Here is a 15,543-nt window from a genome sequence, read left to right as displayed (position 1 = left end):
CAGCTCAAAGGACTCAACTCAGTAAATATGCAAATTAAATTATGCAACACTTTATAATTCAACTCAAAGGACTCAACTTAATAAATATGTAACAACTCACTCAAGTGTCCTAAGTCTAATAAGAAATAGTGTAGACCGGACTAACTCATAAGCATATAGCAACTCACTCAACTCAACTGACTCAGAGTGCTATCAAGACCTAAATGGGAGTTTCTCTTAACCGACAACCAACACTTATGAGCCAGTGAAGGTACAACGAAACGACGTCGTTGTCACGCCCGTTCATACCTTGCCAGGGCATGAACGATGAACCTCATGGATCCAATCCAACCAGGTCCTATAATGTCAGGACAAAAGCTCTCGGGGAAGCATCCGACTTAACGGTTCAATCCCCCCTACGTTTGGCAACACAGGTATTGGGTTCGAGTATGGACTGTACTCTTGCTCAATTCGGTGCTCGATACTCCTCCCATGACTCCATGCTCATAAAACTCCTTCAATCATCTCAAACAAGCCCTCACGGCTAGTTTCATGTGGAACATTGCCACCTCATCAACTCTGTTCTCATTTCAACTCAATTAACTCATAATGACAAGTCTCATTGGACCTTCTTTCAAATCGACTCATCTCAAATCATCAAATTCTTCTCTTTAAAAATTTATACAATCTCGACTCAATGAATGTAGAAAATATCATGTACATTAAAATATAATTTCAACTCCTCAACTCAAACTCAAAATAGATACTTTAATGTAAAAATACTCAACTCGTTTAAAGGCTCCTCATACTCAACTCATACTTAAACTCTTTTCTAAATCAAAGATAAAACTACTAATTCTTTAGACTCAAAATAGTGTATAAATAGTTCATGCAAAAAGGTTCACAAATAATTTATTTAAAACTCCTCCTCAAAAGATTATTTATTTTCAAAACATTCCTAAGACTCCAATCAACTCAAATTATGCACATCACATACCACAAACTCACATTAGACTCCAATCCACTTCATCACATAACATCCTCATCAATATACCTCTTCGTCAACCATTCTACATATATTAAATAAGCACCATTCACATCATCACTCACATCGTCACCAAAACATCATCATCATATATTATCATCAAACATTTACTCCAAAATCCTTATTTTTGTCCTATGTTCATTTTATAGAAGCAAAAGGACATTCTTAACAAATCAATTCATTCTTTTCATTCCAATCAATACATATATATACACACAACTATCCACCTCAACTCAAGACAAATTATGACCAAAGAAATCTCATCTTGGGTACATGTGAATGAAATATGAACCCATACTCTCAGCAAAACTTCAACTCAAGAATATCGTCAATACCTATAAATCTATTTACAAGGATACATTTGTAGTTAATATTATGGAAAATACTATTTAGTAACTCAAGTCATTAAAAACATCAATCAACTAATAGTACTTAAAACATTCTCTAGTTTAGGAAAACTTTTAAGAAAACCTTCTTAGAAGGTTCAACTCCTTCCAACTTCTATCCACACATATATGGGCATATGGAAGAACGAAATCCATATTTTAGGTTAGCCTTACATACCTTGTTTGAAGACTTTGAAGGAACTTGATGTTAGGTCTTCAATGGAAGACTTGAATCCTTGAAACTCTTGAAGGCACCCTTTGTTGGAGATGGATTTGGGGAAGAAGAAGAAGAGAGAGACAGAGAAGCTCCTAGGGCTTTTAGAGAGAGAGTGAGGGCTGAAAAATGGTCCCAAAACGTTCAAGGATAGGGTATATGTAATTAGGGAAAAAATCCAATTTGTCCCTCTTCAAAAATCTGAAAAATGGGCAAAAATCTTGTTGGCGCTATAGTGGCGCGTCGCGCCACTGCAGCGCCAAGCCAAAATAGGCTTAAAAACCTGCACATCTAATAGTGGCGCGTCGCGCCAAGCCCCAAACTACTGAGGCTGTTTTATGGCGCTATAGTGGCGCGTCGCGCCACTGGGGCGCCAAGCCTATATTTCGCCCAGACCTGAATATTCCTGCAGTGCTAGTTCGTAGTAAAATGGCCATAACATTTGACTCCGAACTCCAAAATTACAATCTTGGTGGCGTTGGAAACAAGACTCAAAGACCTTTAATTTGGTAGGTCGTGGTCCACCCAGTTCTTTATATACTATGAGATATGGTCGTTTGAAGTTGACCCTTATACTAACTCGTCCGAAAACTTAATCGATTGGAGTTCTTTGGACTCGACTTGGTGTTAGAGATCCCTTATGACCCCTAAACACATCTAACACACTTCAAATACTTAGGAATTAATCCTAACTCACATGTAGAATTACAAGTCCTCTGGCCCGAGTCTACCCACACGTGAAGAAGTGTTTGATTCTTTGCGAAAAATTTTCCGGGGTGTCACATTATCTCCCCCTTGGGATCATTCGTCCTCGAATGATGAGTAAACTAATAGTGGACTCGAGGCACGAATAAAAATCGATACTCAATCGAATCAACCAATCGAGCAATTTAGATAATTGGCTATTCAAACTCAAGAATAGACAAATCATTTCAACTCAAGAATAGGGACATCACCTCCATCATTCTCATCATTTGGCACGAATAGAACATTGAAACATCCATCAACCGAATCATTCAAATATTTACATCCTCAACCGTCGAATTCCAATTCACGAGTGACATTTCCAATCCTTTTCACCATTTCATAAGGTCAATATATCGGTGTCCAACTTCCCCTCCTTTACAAGTCTCATAACACCCTTCATGAACCTCCAATCTTTTGCCCAAATGCAATCGTTAGTCGACTACCATCACTCTCACAGTGACAACCATACACTCAAGCTTATCACTCTAACTACCTCACTCATATCTAAGAGTTCTCGAGCTCGCTTTAACACTTATACCCTCATCATTGTATGAGCTCTTTCCCGGAGACACACTAACATACTCTTACCTATCTATTACTCATCACAAGGTCTCATCTCACTCCTCCTCCACACATCTATCCTCAACTAGACAAGTACAATACAACTATCACAATTGGGAAGCACTCACTCTCCCTCATCTACTCTTACTCAACTCCATCTACTATCATCTTGGCTAACTCATCACTATCGAAAGCTCAAGACTTACTTTGGCTCATTACCCTATCATCTCCCTCTTAGCTTAAAGGCATCAACTAAAGAATACTAACTAGTCACTTAGAGCAACTCACAATTTAGAACCTCATATAACTCTATACTATTGCATATATACCTCTAAAGCCTTTTCTTACCATATGACTTAGACTCAATTCACTATTTACATCTGAGGGTCACATAACCCCTCCATTCATAACACACTCTCCTCGCAAGTTAATAGCTTAATCTCTCGCATACGTTATGTCAAGCCTACTAAATAAAATCTTAAAACTAGAACTATCACAATCATTTATTACACCTCATTACTCACCCCATAGATACTCCACTCTAGTTGTAGGCCTCAATCAACCATCATTCTCACTATTTCAGTTCTACTCCTCTAACTCCCTCTTTCTAACTCTACAATAATCCTATCAACCATAGCTCTCCATGCCTCGGATTACACTCCATCGGATGGTGACACTTATCACTTAGATACATAACTTCCCCCTCGAAGGTGACATTCAAATCAAGATGTAGAGATAAGATTCTAGGATACATCTCGCTCTGGCTCAACGCACGATCAATTATGAATGAGAATACATCTTTTCGGATCAATAGAGTTAAGCACAACAATCGGCTCCCCTCAAGCCTTATGCAGTCTCTTCACTTCCTCAAGACTTTATCTTAACTCATCAACAAGAATCTCATACTTACTGTTTCGACTACCTTTAGTATGAGGGGTAGTCGAATGGATTTGAGCAACGCACAGATTGGAAGGGAACATTCATGGAGTTAAACTCTATCGCACGAATCTAGAATATGAAAGAAGGGAAACAATTCTTAATGTCTTATAGCCTCCTGATTATAAGTGTGGTGCACAACACACCCATAAGCAAGACTCTACTAGACACGGCTTCATAGACTCCCTAGGACACTTGAACTCTGTGCTCTGATACCATGTTTGTCACGCCCCGGGAGGGTACCCTAGACGTAACCGGCACTCAGAAACCATTTCTGGCTCGCAAGCGAACCACATAGCCTGATCACACATCCGTTCATTCATTCGATCAGCGAAAGATAAAAGAATAAATAGAATATTCAGTGGGCAACTCAAACCTCAGTCTAACTCAAAGAATAAAGGCCATGGGCCAACAAATTCAACTCTAATATTTGTCATTATAAATAGTTTGACAAGAATAACTCAATCGGCTCATCACTATCTAGTCTATGAAGCCTCTATCACTACTATCTAATTGGTGCCAATGACATGTTCATGGCTACCTCAAATCAAAATGAAAAGGGCTAACTCGATGCAAGAATACACAGACGGTGTCCTCCGAATGTAGGGGAGGACTCACCAACACGCTGAGTGCGAATAGATCCCCAATAATGCTCCTATTGACGATCTCTCAAACCTGTCTCTGCATCATGAAACGATGCAGGCCAAATGGCGTCAGTACGTCGAATGTACTGGTATGTAAAATGGTAGAATGAAACATACCTCAAGGAAGAATAGCAGCGGTCCAAATATCTCAAATTGAAAAGATAAGAGAGACTCAACAAGGCGTCATAAGTCTAAAGTAATAATACATTTTTAGACAAAGATCAATCATATACCATACAGTCCAATCCAATCATACATAATACCATTTAACCAACTCATTTACAATTCGATCCCTTTCAATCATGTGCAATTCGACCATATACAATCTACTCAGCATTCAACTCAACAATCAGCTCAAAGGACTCAACTCAGTAAATATGCAAATTAAATTATGCAACACTTTATAATTCAACTCAAAAGACTCAACTTAATAAATATGTAACAACTCACTCAAGTGTCCTAAGTCTAATAAGAAATAGTGTAGACCGGACTAACTCATAAGCATATAGCAACTCACTCAACTCAACTGACTCAGAGTGCTATCAAGACCTAAATGGGAGTTTCTCTTAACCGACAACCAACACTTATGAGCCAGTGAAGGTACAACGAAACGACGTCGTTGCCACGCCCGTTCATACCTTGCCAGGGCATGAACGACGAACCTCATGGATCCAATCCAACCAGGTCCTATAATGTCAGGACAAAAGCTCTCGGGGAAGCATCCGACTTAACGGTTCAATCCCCCCTACGTTTGGCAACACAGGTATTGGGTTCGAGTATGGACTGTACTCTTGCTCAATTCGGTGCTCGATACTCCTCCCATGACTCCATGCTCATAAAACTCCTTCAATCATCTCAAACAAGCCCTCACGGCTAGTTTTATGTGGAACATTGCCACCTCATCAACTCTGTTCTCATTTCAACTCAATTAACTCATAATGACAAGTCTCATTGGACCTTCTTTCAAATCGACTCATCTCAAATCATCAAATTCTTCTCTTTAAAAATTTATACAATCTCGACTCAATGAATGTAGAAAATATCATGTACATTAAAATATAATTTCAACTCCTCAACTCAAACTCAAAATAGATACTTTAATGTAAAAATACTCAACTCGTTTAAAGGCTCCTCATACTCAACTCATACTTAAACTCTTTTCTAAATCAAAGATAAAACTACTAATTCTTTAGACTCAAAATAGTGTATAAATAGTTCATGCAAAAAGGTTCACAAATAATTTATTTAAAACTCCTCCTCAAAAGATTATTTATTTTCAAAACATTCCTAAGACTCCAATCAACTCAAATTATGCACATCACATACCACAAACTCACATTAGACTCCAATCCACTTCATCACATAACATCCTCATCAATATACCTCTTCGTCAACCATTCTACATATATTAAATAAGCACCATTCACATCATCACTCACATCGTCACCAAAACATCATCATCATATATTATCATCAAACATTTACTCCAAAATCCTTATTTTTGTCCTATGTTCATTTTATAGAAGCAAAAGGACATTCTTAACAAATCAATTCATTCTTTTCATTCCAATCAATACATATATATACACACAACTATCCACCTCAACTCAAGACAAATTATGACCAAAGAAATCTCATCTTGGGTACATGTGAATGAAACATGAACCCATACTCTCAACAAAACTTCAACTCAAGAATATCGTCAATACCTATAAATCTATTTACAAGGATACATTTGTAGTTAATATTATGGAAAATACTATTTAGTAACTCAAGTCATTAAAAACATCAATCAACTAATAGTACTTAAAACATTCTCTAGTTTAGGAAAACTTTTAAGAAAACCTTCTTAGAAGGTTCAACTCCTTCCAACTTCTATCCACACATATATGGGCATATGGAAGAACGAAATCCATATTTTAGGTTAGCCTTACATACCTTGTTTGAAGACTTTGAAGGAACTTGATGTTAGGTCTTCAATGGAAGACTTGAATCCTTGAAACTCTTGAAGGCACCCTTTGTTGGAGATGGATTTGGGGAAGAAGAAGAAGAGAGAGACAGAGAAGCTCCTAGGGCTTTTAGAGAGAGATTGAGGGCTGAAAAATGGTCCCAAAACGTTCAAGGATAGGGTATATGTAATTAGGGAAAAAATCCAATTTGTCCCTCTTCAAAAATCTGAAAAATGGGCAAAAATCTTGTTGGCGCTATAGTGGCGCGTCGCGCCACTGCAGCGCCAAGCCAAAATAGGCTTAAAAACCTGCACATCTAATAGTGGCGCGTCGCGCCAAGCCCCAAACTACTGAGGCTGTTTTATGGCGCTATAGTGGCGCGTCGCGCCACTGGGGCGCCAAGCCTATATTTCGCCCAGGCCTGAATATTCCTGCAGTGCTAGTTCGTAGTAAAATGGCCATAACATTTGACTCCGAACTCCAAAAATTACAATCTTGGTGGCGTTGGAAACAAGACTCAAAGACCTTTAATTTGGTAGGTCGTGGTCCACCCAGTTCTTTATATACTATGAGATATGGTCGTTTGAAGTTGACCCTTATACTAACTCGTCTGAAAACTTAATCGATTGGAGTTCTTTGGACTCGACTTGGTGTTAGAGATCTCTTATGACCCCTAAACACATCTAACACACTTCAAATACTTAGGAATTAATCCTAACTCACATGTAGAATTACAAGTCCTCTGGCCCGAGTCTACCCACACGTGAAGAAGTGTTTGATTCTTTGCGAAAAATTTTTCGGGGTGTCACAAACATGCTCCTCAAAATGATCAAATGACTTCTCTAAAGATTCAAAAAGAAATTGTGAGTGCATGTAAAATAGAGACCGTTAAAGTTATTCTTGATGAATTAAATGGTGATTACTTTGCCTTGCTCATTGATGAATCCTTTGATGTGTCACGCAAGGAGCAAATAGCTATTATATTTCGATATATTGATAGAAAGGGATTTGTGATGGAGCGACTTATTGACATTGTTCATGTTCAAGATACTAGTGCTCCATCTCTAAAGGAGGCAATTGTTAATTTACTTGCTCAACATTCTTTGAGTCCATCAAGTGTGCGTGGACAATGTTATGATGGGGCAAGCAATATGCAAGGTGAGATCAATGGCCTTAAAATGTTGATTAGGCAAGAAAGTAGATCGGCTCATTCCATCCATTGTTTTGCTCATCAACTTCAACTAACTCTTGTTGGGGTCTCTAAAAAGTGTGTTGAAGTGGGAAAACTTGTAGTATTGGTCTCAAATATTTTAAATGTATTGGGATCATCTTTTAAATGTATGGATGAATTACGTGATTCTCAACAACTTGGTCTTTCAAGAGCTTATGACACTCGTTGGGGATCTCATTATAAATCCTTTAATAATTTTATTATTATGTTTGGCTCTATTCTTGATGTTCTTGAATCACTTGCTCTTGATGCACGAAATTTGGATGAAAGAGCTAAGGCAATGGAACATCTCGAAGCTTGTCGAACATATGAGGTTGCTTTCATGTTGCATTTGATGAGAGATGTTTTAGGAATTACAAATGAGCTTAATAAATGCTTACAAAAAAAGGAGCAAGATATTGCAAGTGCCATGCTACTTGTTGAAGTAGCAAAGAGAAGGTTGCAAGTTTTAAGGGATGATGAATGGGACTCTCTTATTGCTAAGGTATCTACATTTTGTATCCAACATGATGTTTTGATACCTAACTTTGATGAGCCATATATTATCTCTTTAAGATCACGACGAAAGCTTGCTAACTATACAATCTCACATCATTATCGTGTTGAAGTGTTTTGCAATATTATTGATTGGCAACTTCAAGAACTTAATAATCGTTTTGATGAGGTGATTACCGATTTGCTCCATGGAATTGCTTGCTTGAATCCAATTAACTCATTTTCAAGTTTTGACATCAAAAAAGTAATGAGAATGGCGGAATTATATCCAGATGACTTTGATGAATCTAATATGAATGCTCTTAGGAATCAACTTGCAAGTTATATTGTTGATGTTCGTGATGTTGATGAAAGGTTCTCCGATATAAATGGGCTTTGTGATCTTTCCAAAAGATTAGTTCAGACAAAGAAACATTTTACTTATCCTTTGGTATTCCGTTTAGTGAAACTTGCTCTACTTCTACCAGTTGCCACTGCCTCCGTTGAAAGAGCTTTTTCGGCAATGAAGTTTATTAAGAATGACTTGCGGAGCCAAATGAGTGATGATTTTTTTAGTGGTTGTTTGGTGCCTTATTTAGAAAAAGATGTATTTGATAGTATTTCTAATGATGCTATTATTAAGACATTTCAAGATATGAAACCTCGTAGAATACAATTGTAATAGTGTATGTGGTTGAATTTTAATTGCAAAACAATATTTTGATAGGCTTATTCGTATGTTTGGTTTCTGTAATGACCTTGAGGGTGATTTTCGTAAATTTGTACAAAACACGCGTGAACAGTAACACGCGTGAACAGTAACACGCGTGAACAGTAACACGCGTGAACAGTAACTTTTTGGGCAGAAAATGCCCCTTTCTTCCCATTTCAATATTTTTTCAACATTTGTTTGAGTTCTTGAACTCCTAGAGGTGATTTGAGAAGAGATTTTCGAGGCAAAGTGTTGGGTAAGTGATTTTTGACCTAAAACCTTCCTTTTTCATTAAGTTTTTGACGATTTTAACTCTTAAATTTTAGTTTCAAACCCCAAAAATCCTTGTTTCTTCCCTAATCCGAATTTAAGGAAAATTGTGATTTCCAACTCGTTTTGAGCTCTATTTTTATGGGTTTTTCAACCATGAGTTCCTTATTACCAATAGAATGGGATTGTTCAATAAATTTACAGATTTGACCCTTTTCGAAAATAGTTAATTTTTGGACCATTTTACCCCCGGTTCCGAAACCTATCAATATGGGTGTCATTGGACTCCTTGTGACGTGTATGTTTCATTGTTGATAGTGGATTGTCATTCCGGGCGCTGAATTCGAGATTTGCTTGTCCGGTGGAGGTATTTGAGTGCGGTTTCGGCAATTGAGGTAGGTTTGGCTATCTTTCTTTGAGATTGAGATGGGGTAATTAGTCATTCATATGTTATAGACTTTGGGATGGGGTTGTAGTATGAGTTGAGAATGTTATATATATTGTGATGTCCGTGTGGAGGCTTATTTATTAATGTGTTGCCGTGACGGGGTTTATTTGTATTACATAGCCCGTGTGGGGGCCTTATTTGTTATCTTATTTGCTTTGAGAGCATGTGAATTATGATTTGCCTAAGAGAGAGGCTTGAGTATATTATTTGACTTGTGATGCCGCCTGAGAGATTGAGTTGGGGTTTTTGAGCATACTTGGGTATTGAAATATTGTTGAGAAAGTGGTGAATATTTAAATGAAAGTGTGTTCTTCCCGTTACTATTTATTGAGGGTGAATATCATGTGTAGGTTAAGTTTTGAGAACTTTGAACCTTATACCACATGTGAGTTGATTATTACTTCCATGCATATGTGTTTTGATGCATTCATCCTCATTCATCATATCATGAAACATGGGAAGTTGAGAAATATGGAAATTCTTTTTGAGAAAGAAAATGAAACACCTTTAAACCTTTGTATCTTGAGTCCCTGACCGAGGCAGTTTTCCGGCAGGGTAGTGGATGCATTGTGATCCCAACCTTTGTATCTTGAGTCCCTGACCGAGGCAGTTTTCCGGCAGGATAGTGGATGCATTGTGATCCTAACCTTTGTATCTTGAGTCCCTGACCGAGGCAGTTTTCCGGCAGGGTAGTGGATGCATTGTGATCCCTTGACCACGAGGAGGTGGCAAGGATAATGAGATTGAGGTATATGGTCTGCGAGACCCCCATGGGTCCTGCTTGGTAGCACAACTCGGCAGGTGTATACGACAGGCTGTGCGACAGTCTTGATTCCACCGTACCACCACATCATTGCATCATCATATTGCATTGCATTGCATTGACATTTGTGCTGCTTGAATTATTTGATTAATTGTGATTATGAGTTGTTATTATACTTTATTCGTACCACTATATATATAAACTGGCGGCACCGATGCCGAAGTGAGACTTTTCTATATGCAGGTGGAAGCGTTCCTTAGTTTATTTCATAGGTTTGATTAATTCCTTATACTCAGTCAGCTAAAATCTACTGAGTACATGTGAATTGTACTCACCCCTACTTCTGTGTCCCTTTTTGATGCAGATACTAGTCGGGGAACCCCACGTGGCAGTTAATATTCTAGCGGATTGTGTAATTCTCAGATTAGTGGTGAGGTCCCAGAATTCGGATCGTCACTAGTCTATCTTTATTTTTCAGTCTTTTGTATCATTCAGAGACTTATGTTGTATCTTCAGATTCGAACCTTGTATTAGATGCTCTTTATACTTATGACACCAGGTTTTGGGATAATTTCTTCATTGTTTTTTTTTATTATTATTTAAATCGTGGAATCACTTTCCCCTTTGGGAGACTTGTATGAATTTTATTTTTAGGGTTACACATCAGATTGGGTTTTGAGATGTGTGCCATCATGACCTCAATTTTTGGGTCGTGACAGTTTCTTAATCCCCCTCAAGGTGGTGTAATTATCACTATGTTTTGTAATACATATCAAGATATAATAATTTATATTGTTCAGGGTGTTTTTGTATTATTTTGAAGCCATTTTATGTCATTTTTTTGTGGAGGAAGAGTGCTTTTATTTTGAGATGGTATTTATTTTAAGTCTTTTTAAATGTAAAAGTTTATGTTAGCTCTCCATTTGCACTTTCAGGAGCTAAAGATAATTCAAAAGAAACTGAAAAAAATGGAGAAAAACCCCGCTTCTTGCAAAACAGGTATATTTGACCCGACCCGTTTATTTATGAATATGATTAGGCGATTTGCGTATTTAATTTATTTTGAACCCCCTTCGTAAAATTCCTGATTCCGCCACTGCCTATATAGTTATATTCTCATGTATACCAATATATGTGTGATAACAGCCGTTCCAGTAAAGTTTTCACACATATGTTTTGAGAATTTAAAGTGAGTAGTAAAAAGGAAACCAAGATTTTGATAAGCAAACGGATCACACAGTTTTATTCATTCAGAATTAAAAGTACAAATATAGGCCAACACGCACCCATCTTTATGTTACATGGGACATTATCATGATCTAGGTAGAAGTAGATCACTTGGTCGTTTTATTTTTTCCACATAATTAAATAGTAAAATTGGAAAAGGAAAACACAAAATCAAAGACAATCAAACTAAACCACAAAAACATATATATTACATAAGCAAGAGAGTTGAGATTGTGTTGGCCATGAATGATGGATCTTTCAAGCATGGCAGCCGTAGGTATGTTTAATAACATCGTAGTAACAATAGGGGCACGCCCTAGAATAGCAGTCAGTGCTTCGTCGGCAATATCCACCGCAACCACCCATCAAGTTATGACCAGTTAATATTTCATTGATCATCGACACGTCTCTCGCAGCGGCTATTTTCACTTTTGGAGATTGAGCCATATACACTAAGATCCATTATCAAACAATCAAGTATTAAAATCAATATGTGCTTAAAAGTTTAGACAGAGGGAAGTCAGAGACTTCTTCTCTAATCTATGTAAGCCTAGACAAAAAGACCATGTGATTGTGAGGGCTTTCTTATGTTTGGGATAGGTTCAAAGGTAGTCCCTTAAATATCAAACAGTAACACATCTTTGCTTGTTGATTTGAGAGGAATATGATTTTATTTTTAACCAGAAATATTAAGAAAGCATTACTAATCATAATACAAAAAATTATAATAAACACCAAAAATAACACAAGTTACATGTAAAATGGCTACATCAAACTCTAAAAATAGACTAAAAATAGCAGAAATTGCAGAAAAAACACCTCAAAATATGAATTCTGTTAAATTCTTCTCTCTTTTTTCCCCCCACAGCTCTTGTCTAATCTAACAGACAAAAAGTCGGATAGTGTTCATTTTAAACTTTAAACGAGCAAAAGTGCTTAAAAGTTTATTTAAGGACCTATTATAAACCTGTCCCAAAAATAAGAGATATTTTGTAATTTATTTTACAAACCTACATCTAGATATGAAACTAAAAAAAATAATGAACTATTGAAAAAGGTTATTTACCAGCTATCACCATTAGCGCAACAATGAAATGGAAAGCATAACTGCGAGCCATTTGTAATAATACTTTAGTGATATTATACTACTAATTATATGAAAAAAGATAATATAAGAGAATTATGTGTTATTGCAGTACAATAATTTTGTTCATGATAGACAATGAATTTATAGGTGTTTCTCTCCCATATGTCTTCCTTAACTATTTTACAACTTGTCTTTAACTAAGTTATGTCACGTACCAAGTTTAACTGATTTATTCAAAAAAAAAAGGGGGGGGGGGGGGGAGGGGGGAGATAAGTTCAAATGATGATCACCTTTACAATAGAGCTTGCCTCCAGTTTCTATCAATTATAATATCATGTTAAATACCATGGGCATCACAGATTTTGGACCTAGACAATAATTAAAATAGTATTTTCTTTCGTTTTAATTTACGCATTTCATTCTTGAGAGTAATTTGATTATTTTTAAAAATTAAATGTCTAAATTAGATTGATTTAATATATTAAAATTAAATTTGATTTTTAAAAAACTATACAAAAAGTATGAATACTTGCAACTTTTGTTATGCTAGTGTGATAAAAAAATATATTTTAAAATATTAATCAAAATTTATATTGTTTGAATCTCGAAAATTAAAAAATAGCTGGAGAGTATTACAAGTGGCTTACACAATACTAAGTTCTTTCAACCCATAGTTAGGCACTTTCTCCTTTTTGCTTTCACTATCACTCTATACTCCCAAGTTCACCTAAAGCAGTTTACCCAAAAAAGAAAACAATAAGGAAAAAGAAAATAAAAGAGTTTTAGTTATTTCCCTTTAGGAATTTAGTAGAACAATATATAGTATTATGACCCTTTTGGGGTTTTGTCTTCTTTTTTAATTAATAATACTATATAGTATATTGACTTTCTGTTGGGTTTTGTCTTTTTTATTTCTTTCTTTTGTTTTTTCCTTCTTCTTTTCTATTTATCTTTGTCAAATATTTTGATTGTGTAAATATATTTTGGGTGATTTTATGATTAGATGATTCATTTATTTGATAAGTAAGTTTATTGGTATGTGGACTGAGTTTTCCACAATTTTAACTGTGCAGTACCTTAAGATATTTCTTTATTTTTTAGAAGGGTTGTAGTGAGAGATTTAGTTACTAGTTGCATGTTATGTAATGATATTAATAAATAAAGGATTTTGTGGTAAGTATTTAACGATAATAATAAATATGAATATTTATAATCAATATTTTATATTAATATTATTAAAGATTTTAATTAATGATAGAGAATTGTTTTATTCAAACTGTACACTTACTTAGCATATTTGTAATTTCTCGGTGCTTTCTCAATCAATTTTTTGAGAATCTTTATGGCAGGTGATTAGTGATGAAGTCAAAAGCTTAATTTATTGAGGTGTATCAAAATCTAAAAAAATAAATAATATAATTTTCTAATGAAAAAGTGTCAACTAACACTCATAAGATATTTTGTCTTAAAAGATATTTTAATAGGTATTATTATTTTATTATTATAATTGCTCCATTATTATTTGGCCTAGTGTGTGGTGATGAAGTTGTCAAGTTCATTCCCACTTACTAATATATCATTTAATAGTATAGTTCCTGTTTTGGTTTTATTTCGTAGCACATAATACATTTAAACCAACAAATCATGGTTTTATTTCGTAGCACATAATACATTTAAACCAACAAATTATTAATTAATTTTTTAAAAATAAAAAATAAAAAATCTGGTGCATATTTCTCTCTCATGGCGGCTACACTTTATAATATAATAATGCAATAATCATTTTTAGGATAGAGCGGAAAGTACAGAAATTACAATAACCTTTGAAATATACCTTGGCCAATCAGTTAGCCGCCAGTAGTGAATAGCATTTTTTCTTAAATTTATTCTTCCACTAGGACTTTATTTAATGTATTACAACTCTTAATATCATAATGTTGTCCTTAATGGACTTTAAGACAATATATAAATAAACTATCATACTATATCACTGCTATCAATATCAAAAGGCATGGCCCTCTTTCTTAACTTTTTTTTTGAAGAAGGGAAGTAGCACAAGTTAACTAATTCTAGTTCCATCTCATGATCATCCTCTCCTCCATCTCCTCCACACCAAAACACATCTCTCCAACGACACCTCTACAACACCACGAACCCACCGGAGTAACAACAATAAGCTGCAGCCATGAACTCCGTTTGAAGCTTCTGTTCCAACCAACAACCACGACGAGCCACACCACGGTTCCATTAGCGAGCCGGCGAGTTCGAAGCTCCCACTCCCGGACCACCAACCAACCAGATCTGGTAGAAAATCAATGACACCACTGTACAGTCTTCTCAAAACTCCCTTTTTTGCTTTTTATGTTTTACCTAGTCATTGATATTGTTGGAATTTGTTTGTGGTCAAACTCCAACAACATGTATTTGCTCCATTTTTGTGCTACTATTTTTGTGATTGTTGACTAATTTTTTGTGTTAAAATAATTGATCTTTGCTATGCTATATGTTTTGTCATAGTACCCTCTCTGTTAAATTATTATTATATTATTTATTTGAACTATGCACAAGGGACGAGCAAAGCATGAAAAAACGGAAAAGATGAAACCAAAAGAAGGAAAATTTGCTTTTAAATTGTCTTCTTTTGTGAATATGGAAAAGTCTTTTGTGAATATGGAAAAGTTGATAACTTTATTTACTTTATTCATTTTTTTCTTCTCTTTAAATAAAATATTCTATCTTTTGCATTTGTTTTATATTTTAAAAAAAGATGCTCTTACTTTAATGATTGACAGCTTTAGTTGATTTACATTTTGCTTTGTTTGTTCTTAAAATTTCGTTCCTCACTATTTAGTAGTTGTGGATTTGGACTA

At 35.6% G+C, this 15,543-nt stretch overlaps 1 protein-coding gene and 1 long non-coding RNA gene across 2 annotated transcripts; one reads left to right on the top strand and one right to left on the bottom strand.

The window, feature by feature from the left end:
* Positions 1–7,294: 7,294 nt before the first annotated feature.
* LOC129900074 (uncharacterized) lies at positions 7,295–8,848 on the top strand. Its single transcript, XM_055975042.1, has one exon. The coding sequence runs from the start codon at positions 7,295–7,297 to the stop codon at positions 8,846–8,848; it is 1,554 nt and encodes a 517-aa protein (XP_055831017.1).
* A 2,725-nt stretch (positions 8,849–11,573) lies between these two features.
* Positions 11,574–12,789, bottom strand: LOC129900600 (uncharacterized). Its single transcript, XR_008769652.1, has 2 exons — positions 12,653–12,789; positions 11,574–12,038 (listed from the first exon to the last, which is right to left on the bottom strand). It is a non-coding gene; the product is annotated as an uncharacterized LOC129900600 (long non-coding RNA).
* Between the last annotated feature and the right edge of the window lie 2,754 nt (positions 12,790–15,543).

The sequence above is a fragment of the Solanum dulcamara genome, chromosome 8, assembly GCF_947179165.1.
Source record: "Solanum dulcamara chromosome 8, daSolDulc1.2, whole genome shotgun sequence".
Classification (NCBI taxonomy): Eukaryota; Viridiplantae; Streptophyta; class Magnoliopsida; order Solanales; family Solanaceae; genus Solanum; species Solanum dulcamara.
The sequence above is the reverse complement of the archived record's forward strand: the minus strand, read 5'-3'. Positions and strand labels throughout refer to the sequence as shown.